The 12,191-nt window shown below is 35.7% G+C and overlaps 1 protein-coding gene across 1 annotated transcript in view; it reads left to right on the top strand.

Moving 5' to 3' along the window:
- Positions 1–1,551: 1,551 nt before the first annotated feature.
- The window catches only part of LOC126817292 (delta(24)-sterol reductase), a 56,697-nt gene continuing 46,057 nt past the window's right edge, over positions 1,552–12,191 (top strand). Inside the window, exon 1 of the mRNA XM_050544137.2 lies at positions 1,552–3,105. Within this exon, the coding sequence (XP_050400094.1) occupies positions 2,863–3,105 (243 nt within the window). The 5' untranslated portion in view covers positions 1,552–2,862. The remainder of the gene's footprint in view (positions 3,106–12,191) is intronic.

Genomic DNA, 12,191 nt, shown 5'->3' with positions numbered 1-12,191 from the left:
AGGGGTGGCTCCAGCAATGAGATCGACCATGTAAAACGTCGAATGACGTCATCATTGCGCAGTGGAGTAACTGGAATTCTATTACGAAAATCGTGGACAGGAATATGTATCCACGTAATTCTATTTTTTCTAGTCAAAGGTTTAACTCTTCTTTCATAATCAGTAACTTACTGTCCTCAATACGCAGCCGTTCTAAAGGGGTGAAAAAATATCGCCATTCCCAACACTATGGGTTGTCGCTGACAAGTAGTGCTATGAATTTGAAATGGGTCGCTGCGCGACAATGGTTAGTCGCCATGCGGGGCAATTCGTCCAGACGTGCTATAGCATTTGAGAATGGCCTCTCGCCCATTGCGTCAGTTGTTTGATTAACCATTATTATTTTGATAATATTATTGTAAATGAAGACGAAAACTGCCCGTAAAAGTTGGTTAGATATAGCTTAAAGATACCGATACATTAATTAAGAGTTTAATAATGAGTTGGCCATTCTTGCTATAATAATTCAAAAATATATGATAAAAAAAGAAAATATTGAAAATTTGAGTCAAATTACTTTATTCTGAACGTAGATGGGAGTTTGGACTAGAAATAGGCATCAACTCTGTGCGCACCGTCTACAAGAATTACCGATCGTTTGATTGACTGACGATAACTCCACCCATATTTTCTCGATTATCAAGTAACATTCTCAATGACTATGGTACCCTCGCTTGGCCGGCCTTTCATCACCAGTCTCCGGTAGTGACGTCAGTGACTAACGGTAAACGTTAGCTTAGTCCGCCATTTATTGATTTAACTTTAAATGGACGACTGTTAAAATCCATGCCACCAGAAGGTCTACAGAGTTGATTTTGAGCTTGTCATGTAAATAAAGGTCTAATTAATAATTTCCATAACATCTGAAGCCTAAATAAAAACCTGCAATAGGCAGATATAGCTCTTGCATAATGTATGTTTAATAGCAGCTAGAAAATAATATACGGTATCTATATTTATTATGTGCAATTTTCTTTAAGTATAGACATTTCCTTCCAGGCAAACATGGGCGATAACTGTCACATACTACGTTAGAAATTCGTCATGATTAGTACAGTTTTTCACTAATAACGCCCAGAAAAGATCAGTAAATATTAGCTTGCAACAATGTGTAAATATGACGTTGAATAGTGGGTATTATACGATAACATACCCGAGACGTTATTTATTGCCAGGCTGACAACGTAGGTGGGTCGTTAACAGTGGGAAAATAAACACTATAAAGAAATAATTAAGCATGCGATTTTCTAAAATTTGTCTAGTCGTTCGTATGGTACAAAAAATGAGTTTCAGTGTTCGCACTGGCGTCAACTTAAAAGAGCCTTAGCAGTTGGAATTCAATTGAAGAGTAGGCGGAATCGCGACTTTCCGAGCACGATTTCCACAATAACACACTGCTAGCTTTAATGCCCGTCTTTAATTAGCTTAGTTCAATAGTTGGCGTAAAACGTTAAACTCCATTTCACTTTATTTCTCATTTCCGAATTGCCGTGATTTGATTACACTTATTTCCTCATGTTCAAATTTAATTGTGTGCAAAATTTTAGACAAATTATTGAGCCATCATCCGGGGAATGGTTGTAATTCAAATTATTCTTATATGCATCATTTAAATTAGTATAACAAATAAGCCTGTTGAATTCCAGCAATTTTCGTTAATTACATCTAGAGTTATGGCCCTTGTTTCACTTTTTTCAATCTTGTAAACGCTCTAATACCAACAGTTATCATCCGATCTGTTTGAAATTGATATACATCATTTAAATTAGTGAAACGAAGAAGCTTATTGAAATTCAGCAATTTCAGTTAATTACATCTAGAGATATGGTCCTTGTTTAACTTTGTTGTACCTTGTGAATGCTCTAACGACAAAAGTTATTATCCGATCTGTGTGAAATTTATATGTATCGTTTAAATTAGTAAAACGAACAAGCCTATTGAGTTTCAGCAAATTTCCGTTAATTACATCTAGAGTTATGGCCCTTGTTTCACTTCGTTGAATCTTGTGAACGCTGGAACGACAAAAGTTATCACCTAATCTGTATGAAATTCATATGCATCATTTAAATTAGTGAAATAAAGAAGCCTATTGAATGTCAGCAATTTCCGCCAATTACTTCTAGAGTTATGACCCTTGTTTTACTTTGTTGAACCTTGTGAACGTTCGAGCGACAAAAGTTATCATCCGATCTGTATGAAATTTATATGCATTATTTTAGTAAAACGAAAAAGCCTGTCGAATTTCAACAATTTCTGTAGATTACTTCCAGAGTTACGACCCTTGTTTTAGTTTTTAGAACCTTGTGAACCCTCAAATGACGAAAATTGTAATGTCGTCTGTATGAATTGTCTATTAAATTTCCTTAATTACCTACAAAAAAATAAATATGCGACAACCCTTGTCGACCGCACGGACGATAATTTAGCTGCTGTGGGCGTATGTTTTGTTGTCTGGCAACCCATCTTTTTCTATATTAACACTACTACGGTTTCAACTTCATACATCTATTGATTATATTGCCCGACATAAGTGTTATTATTTATTGCCCTAAATTGTAACCATTTTATATAAGACTAAGGAAACATCGACGGATTTACATTGCAATGTTGACAGAGCAGTCGTAGAAAGGAATACTCACTACTGGTATCGCGCTCGACCGACCACATGCTGATTGGCTGAGAATCATCGTCAAAATCATGTTTAGCCAATGGGGCTGTTTTAATAATAAACGATACTTCGCAAGGCAATATCGCTGGTTGTCAAACACTGTAACTTTTAGAAACATCCATCCTCACCATTCAGACGCCGATTAGATTACCATAATGGATATTCCGTTGAACATTTTGGTTTATTTGGCCTTGCCAGCTCTTTTGTCTTTTTCGTGGATCAAGTATAGAGGCTTGGAATATGTTCTCATCCATTACCGTTGGGTTTTCGTCTGTATTTTCTTGCTACCGGCTTCTGTGGTATACGATAGCTTGATATTTTTAAGGCACTGGGCTGTGTTTCATTTCAATTCGGCACCGAAGCAGCATGAAAAAAAGGTTCAAAATGTGCAACGACAGGTATGTATATTGTTTAACCTTGATGCAACTTGAAATTGACAGCTTTTGGTGTCTTGGTTGCAAGAGAATGGAATTAGATAATTGGAGCCGGTGTGGTGTTACATCACGCACATTCCACGTGCTTGTTGCAGGCACTCAATCCCGTTACTGGCTCTGACAGTTCTGTTCTAGTCTGTCAATGGTGTCATGCCAGAATTGCCGATTTTTAATTTCTTAATAATTTTCTGTAAAGAAAAGCATGGAAACAAATTGATACACAAAGATATGATAAATACAATGTTGATTAACATAAATATTGCACAGCAAGTGCATGAGTTATAAAATACAGTATGCACACCATAAGAATCACAATACTGGTAGTTACTTCTTATACGAAAATGAGCATGAAAATTGAATGTTAGATATAAAATATGTATAGGTACTTATAAACAGTATAAATATATTTCAATATTATATTAGAAATATAAATATGCAGATCTTATTTTATGTGATTGCCAATGTTTTTCATACTTTTTGTTGAATTGTATGCTTTGGGGTACTGTTTTTGCATAATATAGCATTATCATTACAACATTTGATATGTTCATATGATGTATGTAGTTTCAGAGCAAAATTGTTTAATCTGCAGGACTAGAAAGATTATGCTGCTCTCATGTAATTGATATAAAAATGATAAATTGTAAAATTTAATTTTATATTCCAAAATGAAACAAAATTTACATTGATGCTGAAATAAAATAGCTTTGTTTTTGATTTTCTGATTGATAAAATTAGATAATATCATTCGACACATAATCATGAATACCTTAAATAGTTGCTGAATCAGAGGCCCAACCCTCCAGTACTTTCCGATGGACTTTTAAAATATGGAATATGATAATGTATGTATGTTGGCTTACTACTCATTCAAAGCCCTCCCGTCAAAAGGCAAAACCTAGTAACTCACTTTTTTTTTAATCAAAATTGAGTTAGGACCAAATTTGTAGTTACTAGGGTATGTGCTTCCTGTTGTTGTACTAGATATTCCAATCTGTTGATTTTGTAAAGCAGTTACACCCATGACACAACCTAGCAACTTCCTTCATTTGCCTAGTATACCACAGCAAAACCTAGTAACTCAATAGTCAAATCAATGGATACACTGGGGTTTGATATTCATTCATTACGTTTTCCTTTGTTTTCTAAAAATAAGAAAAAAGTGAGTTACTAGGTTTTGCCTTTTGATGGGAGAACCAAAGCTAGCAATAATCAATCACCATCTGTCAATTTTGTCCCCTTTCTACTTGATGGTTACTAAGATGCAATTATTTCTGTTGATTATATTCTTTATTTATGAAATAATCCAAATCGCAAAGGTCCACGCACCCCTTCCCACTGGGAAATCCTGGCACAACACAACCCCGACTCCAGCCAATTAAAATCTTTATTCCAATGAAATTACTTGCAAAGTTAAGCTAGAAGCGGAGCGGACAAATTCAAAAGCTGCCGATCGCAGTGAGCAAAGCTAAGCGAAGCTGGTCTTGTCGTGTTGTTAAATGGAACACATGATCGCAACAGCAGACTTCTTGTTGCTGATTGGCCGTTCCGCTACAAAGTTTTGGGCGAAGCAAAGAAGTTGAACCAAGCTTAACTCCTTCACTTTGCTCGAAAATTGATATGTGAAGACGCTGTGAAGCTAAAACTTTGCTGAAAGCTGGGATTTAAAGCTAGCAAAGTTTTGTGAAGAAAATTCCTCGCTTCCCTTAGCAAAGTATAAATTGGCCTTTAGACTTTACTATAGCCTACTGCAGTCACCATGAATGGAAAGTGTTAGATAAAATGAACAAATTTTTATTATTTGCTTTTAATATTTAGGCCCATATTAAGACATGTGATTTTTTTCTCCTTAAAGTGAGGATATCCCAAGGGAAGTAATAGAATTAGATATACTGGGTATTTATTTTGCTGGGCACCTAAATTATCACTTTAAAAATATTTTATCTTCTTTACCTCATAAAAAATTCTGTATTTAAAAAAAGAAATAGTACTACTAACCTGATGAAAAGGTATGCGAATGTATATATATTGATAAATGTATTATACTGTCATGAAATGATTTTGAAAATAATAAAGTTTTCAAAACATTCGAACTTGGAGAGAAACATGCCATTAATTTAAGAATAGAATACATTTTTAATAAATTTTCATGAAATTTAGCATTTTGAAGTAAACACAATCAAATTTTTCTTTATTTGCTATGATATTCTAATAAAGATTATGGTTGTTTTAGATACAAAAAGTGCTATGAAATAATAGTAATATGGTTTTCTCAGATTTCTGAATTTTAGTTTTTGATAATCGACGACCTTGAATGAGAATTGAGAACTGCAAAGTCTACAAAAACATACATATCAAATATTTAGGTCATTTGAGACGCTTCATTCATTCTTCATTTAAGGTAAATAATTTCAGCGGATCATTTAAGACACCTTGGAGTTAAATGATAGCTAGCTTTCATGGTTTCATGACTTCAAATAATACATATTGCTTAAGGACGACTTAACTTGGAATAAGTTTGAATATGTACAGGTTAACTAGCTTACATTGAAATTTTACATGTACCTATATGTATTTTCATTTAAAAATTAGCCATGAACCATAACCATAAGGATTCACAATGAGACAAAATATATAAACTGCTTCGTACTTGTATGTAACTGATGTGGATGTGCATTTCGTTGCCTTCAATGTATCTATTTTAATAACTGAACTAAGCAGGTTTCCTAAACCTTCTTTACAGCAGGTGCAATACAGCTAATTTGGAGTGGTGGTCATAACACAACAAATAAAATATATTGAATAGTTTCCCTGTAATCACATCAGATTTCTCATATCTCCCTTCAGTAAGGCAAGCAAAGGTGATTAAGGGGACCAACAGTGTCGCTTTATTTTCTCCTGATAGAAACATGGAAAGAAACATTACAGTATGTCCTTTAATAATTAATAACATGGTGCACTCTGAAGTAATAATGCTACCTCAAATGAAAGAAACCCCTCAGTATATCTGGCATATCCAGTTAAAATGAAATACATTATCCAACAAACATCTGGCTTGGATTAATCAGGCATTTATAACAACTCTATTACTGGTCTTATTAATATCTGAAATTAATTTCTTGTTGTATGAATTAATATCTGAAGCTTCTATGTCCATGTACAATCAAATACATGGTGTAAAATTTTTGAAAAATACCAAACACAATTGGAAAATAGGATTATAACAGTTTCTACTCCCTACTTGTCATATTTGATTAATTTTTAGATGTTTTATTAACTAGATTAACACTTGTACTGTGTAGATGACATCTGTAAGGATGGTGACTACAGTAGAGATAGCAAACTGTGAATAACATGATTATAAATATAATATTGGCTGGACCAGTGTGAGAAGATAAGATTATCAGTTAGTAGCTATTTTCACATGTTGCTACAGTCTATTTCTCTTCACTTATCTTCACGGTACAAGTTCATTCCGAACAGTATGGCAGGTGGACAACTGACATGATGTTCTTAATAGTAGTATTTCATATCCCATAGATTAATTCACATTTAGATAATTTGCTTTCCTAATTATTGGTTCAACAGAAAGCCAACTGGGAAAATATATAACAACCTTGTAAAGTACATACTATGTACCCTACATGTATCTATTAGTAACTGTCACTAGCAACAGAGTACGAAATATCTGATCTCTTTCAGACCTCTGATGGCTGTTTATACTCCAATATTTAATATGTTGTTTTCTTGGATTCCAAACACATTTCATATGGATGTATACGGTAGTCACCTTGGTTTGTTATCCATCCACAATGTTCACATGGGACAAGGAGGAACTCTGGGGGAATTCAAAATCTCTAACTGTGCAGTTATTCCCCTGTGAGTGCAGGTTTTTGTCCACAGCAATAAATATTGGATAAATTTAAATCGGCGTACCGACCTCATCACTGCGCTGAAACAATTATAGTTCGGGTGTTGAATGATCTCCTTCGGATAGTTGATCTTGGTAGTCTTGCATCCTTAATCCTCTTGGATCTGTCCACTGCATTTGGTACGGCGGACAATCAGGTTCTTGTTAATTGACTGCATTGATACTATCATGTATCTGCAATGGCATTGCGTTGGATATCATATCTGTCAGAATGAATGACATTCTGTTAAAGTAGCCAAGTCTTTAACTCAATATCATCCACAGTCTTCGACATTGAAAACACAATATATTTGTCAGTTTAAATCAGCATTGATGTTGTGATTTAACCGAGAAGATATGGACTTCTGATATCCAATATTTAAGACAAACATTTTACCATTGGTACGCGATTCATGTACCAGAATGCGTTTCAGCACCTTTTGTAACAAGGGACTCGAAGAACGAGACTAGACATATTCCACAACTCATGTCAAACGGTAACACCATATTCTTATCTGAAGAGCATGCGCAATAAATACTACCGGTATAGACTGGAATAACCAGACACTAGAGACTGCCATTCGATTGAAACTTTTCGCGTATTTCACTGAACATAATTGATTTGAAATTAGAGTAAAACAGAAATGATTGAATGTAAATCACTTTATATACATTCATATTACATTATTATATGCGTTGCGACCCATTTGTGTCAATTTCTAGGTCCCAAATATTAGCGATTTAGCTCCTTTAAGCTTGATTGTGGTGTCTCCTAGAGGTCCGTACATGGGCCTGTGTTGCTTGCCTTATACACAAAATGCCTTGGTGATGTAATACATGTAGATAGTTTCAGGATCTCTCACTATTCCTTCACTGATGACACCCAATTAATCAGGGACGAAAATCAAAATGAATTTGAGAGTCTCTTCAGCAGGCAACACTCTATGGAAGCCATGCTTGTAGGGACATCTCAATGACTTACATGTATGTCTACTCCAAATTCATGTGTAAAGAATCTTGGAGTGCTACTGGATTCCTCATTAACCATGGAGAAACAGGTCCAACAACGTCGCACGTGTTACTGCCTTTTCTGATGTATTGGCAGTATTCAACACCTCCTGACAGCTGGGGCCTGTAAGCTACCTGTGCATTCTCAAGTCTTGAATACTGCAACAGTGCTTTGATTGGAATTCCCCAAAACCTATGTGCAAAACTCCAAAAAATCCAAAACACCGCTGTCAGAATAATAACAAGTAATCAAAAGTACTCTCACATAACTCCCATCTTAAAATTACCACATTGGTTACTCATAGAAGCCTTGGATAACTTTCAAGATTCTAACATTGGTTTATAAGTGTCAACACGATCTTTCCCCATCTTGGCTCACAGACCTCATCCAGTCATATCAGCCAAATCGACCACTTCACTCACAAAATAAGCCCTCATTGGATGTGCTGCAAGCTTAACTAAAATTAACGTTGATAAAGCCTGCATTGTCTGTGGACCACGTCTGTGGAATAACTTATCATTGGAGATACACAGTTCTCAAAAATTAACAGTGCTCAAATCCCATCTGTTTGTTACTTATTATCAGGATTAGCTATGATCTTCCATGCACTTAGAGCATGCAATATGGATGGAGTGAGGGCAGTCATAAATGTACATTATTATTGTTCAGGTTCAAATTTGCCATATTGGTTTTGTTGATAATGATTTTCGGGCAAGATTGCTACTGTTGGGCACATTAAAAGGCATGGCAAGCACGTTCTATGTTGATGACAGATGTTGGGCTATGGCCAAGGTTTGAATTTCTGAGAATTCATTGGTCAGCTGGAGGATATTAGTCATTACCTGCAATAGATAATACATAATAGTACATGTAAGTGCAGAAGAACAGCACCACACATAACCACCAACTAGAAAATAATTGGGGTCTACTTTTCTGCACAAACTGTTCTAGTCAAAATGGTCTTACCTGGGACCTCCAGGATGGCGAGTCAGCAACATACTCAAAAATGACCAATAACTGTAACCAATTTCATTTAGCCACTATAGTATTTCTGATTTAACATAGAGGGTATGGCGGTATATTAGATTCAAAATTCTAACATGCTATGATCTAACTTCTATTCATGTAATTTTTAACTTCTATTCATGTAATTTCTAAATTAAGACAATGCATAATCCAACTTCTTTATTTGTTCAGTGTAAATTTTGATTCTGTTTCATCTTATTTCAATTATTAAGACGAAAATTGTCTAATTCATTGTCGCGTTACATGTTAAGCATGAACTTCGAACAAATTTAGAATTTTAATACTTCTACTTAGCAACCATCATTATGATGTTGTTTGGTGTCCCCACTGTGTGCTCAATTGGCAATTGAGCAGCGAAATCTATTTTTCAGGTCAGCTCAATTTTTGGCAAGGTCGTTGAGATGTAAATAACTATAACGTTATGGCGCGCGTTTGTTGCCGAGATTGTAGATTAGGGTTAGGTTAAGCACTGGGGCTAGGACCTAGCCGCTAGATCCTGGGGTTAGGGTTGGGATAAGCGCTAGCTAGGTCAAGGGTTAGGTTTAAGAATTTGGGGGGAGAGGTTAAGTCTCCACATAAGCACTGACCTAGGATGATGAAAAATTAGTTCGTGATATTTTCTAGTTTTATTAAAATACATACAATACATTAGATTTATATATACAAAGGCGATTTCACTGTTTATTGGTGTTGGTGGCGCTGATGGTCTTCCTTGGGTGGTGCTTCTGGTATTCTGGTATTATTGTTTCTGAAGAAAAAAGAAAATAAATTTGAGGCTCTCGGGAGAGAGCCACATTAGTGTGTTTCCTACAACGGATTGGATTTTCTAAAAAAATCGTGTTTGTTCCACATCACCGGGTTACGGCTAGGGATTCTTATATCTAATTGATTTTAATTACTAACGGTTAGGCATAGGATTTGATATATGGTTTGTTTTGGGTCAGGGTGGAGACTGGTCTTATTTAATCTAATTTACTGTGCACTAGGATGTCGTTCAGATTTTTATTTTTAGAATATGCAATTATAAGTTTCTGTGTGAATATTTTCGGGTGATTTTCTTGGAGATCAGTATAGTGTTTTCTGATGATTTTGGACGCACTTGCTGCTGTTGCGCTAAATGGAACTACAAAAGGAGCTATTGCGCTAGCCGTATGAATATTCAAACCTAGGGGGGCTGTTGTTTTCAATTTGTCAATCCAGAATTTTTCTCTTGTTAGCCTAAACGTTTTAATTTCTTCTGAAGTTTCAAAGTCGCTCTTGGTCTTTTCTATTGGCGTGACAATGAGATCAGAAATGTCATGATTTGGTTGGTTGAAATGAATTGAGACAGGTTTGTCTTTTTTGGTGACTATGTCAGACCGGTGACCGTTAATTCTTTCCCTAAGTGCATTTTGAGTCTCCCCTACGTATTGCTTGTCACATTTTCTGCATGAGATTAGATAAATTATGTTTGAACTACTGCATGAAAGTTGGTCTAATATTGGGAATTTTGTGCCAGATGTTTTGTTATGGAAATGGTCGGATATGTTTAAGATTTTGCATGTTTGACATCTTGGATGGCCACAAATTTTGGTTTTATGTGCTGATTGTATATATTATTTGTTTCTTTGGCGGCAAGCTCAGCTAGAGTGTTGTTTTTTATACGTCGTAGATAGCGTTTGGAGTATCCCCTTTCCCGTAGTTTGCTAAATACCAATGTACATGCTGACTCAAAGTCGGTCTTCTGAGTACATATCTTATGAAAACGGAGAATCTGAGATTTTATGATACCAGAGAATGTATGTTTTGGGTGAAAGGAGCTTTTGAACAATAATTGATGTGTGTCGGTTTCTTTGAAAAATACTTTAGTTTCCAATTGGCCTGTGATTTTGGTGTTGTTACTTTTAAAAACGGTAGTATCAAGGAAATCTATGCTGTTATGGCTTACATTTGCGGTTAATTTGACAGATGGATGATGATTGTTCAGAATGTTGAAAAACGTCCAAAATTCGTCTAGTGTGTAGGTCCAGACTATGAAAACGTCATCTAAAAACCGCCCATAGAAATCTGGTTTTAATGGACAGAGTGGCAGAACTTCCCTTTCCCACTCCGCCATGAAGAGATTTGCATAACTCGGGGCAAATCGTTTTCCCATCGCAGTTCCGGAAGACTGATGGTATACTTGGTCGTTAAAAGCGAAGTCATTCCTCCTCAGACAAATGTTGAGTAGTTTGAGGATTTCTTCGTCCGGCCTGGATGCTTGCGGGTTCCTAAGAAATGCTTTCCTAACTGCTTCAATACCTGTGTTATTATCAATGTTCGTGTACATGCTTTGTACGTCGATGGATATTAAAACGGTGTGTTCGGGGACTCTTAACTGTTTGATTTTCTGAATGAAATCGTTAGTGTCTTTAAGGTAGGATGGGTGTTGGCATGCTAGGGGTAATAAGAAATGGTCTATATATTGTGATACGTTGTATGATTCGCTGCCACAGTCTGATATTATTGGGCGTCCCTTGGGTATTTTATTAGGTATAAACCATTCTGTTTCTGGATTTTTATGTATTTTTGGTAGTGTATAGAGATGTCTTTGTCGGCAGTCAGATTTAGCAGATAGATAATCATATTGTTTTGCTGTTATGTATTCCTTATCCTGCAATTCATATAAGATGTTGTTTATTAAATTTGCGGTGTCCTTAAAGATGGGTTGGTCTAATTTTGTGTAATGTATAGGATTACTTAATTGTTTTTCTGCCTCTGAGATATAGTCTGCACGATTCATTATGACACAACACGAGCCTTTGTCGCTTTTCTTAATTATTATGTTTTTGTCCTTTTTAAGGGTGTTTAATGCCGTTTTAGTTGCTCGGTTGAGATTTGGTTTTTGTGACTGTGGTTGAATGGATGATATTTCTATATTCATTTCGTCGAAAGTTTTTAGGATGGCTGGTGATAATGACTTTTTAGGTGGTTTCCATGTGGATTTTACTGTGAATAATTTTTTACCTCTGCCGGGTTTGTTCCTAAAAAAATAAGTCAACGAAAGTGTTCTTTGGAAGCGATCGGTTGCCTGGGTGATGGGGTCTATGGATGTTATTGTGGGGGTTGGGATGAATTTAAGGCCTT

The sequence above is a fragment of the Patella vulgata genome, chromosome 4 (genome assembly GCF_932274485.2).
Source record: "Patella vulgata chromosome 4, xgPatVulg1.2, whole genome shotgun sequence".
NCBI classification, from domain to species: Eukaryota; Metazoa; Mollusca; class Gastropoda; family Patellidae; genus Patella; species Patella vulgata.
The sequence above is the reverse complement of the archived record's forward strand: the minus strand, read 5'-3'. Positions and strand labels throughout refer to the sequence as shown.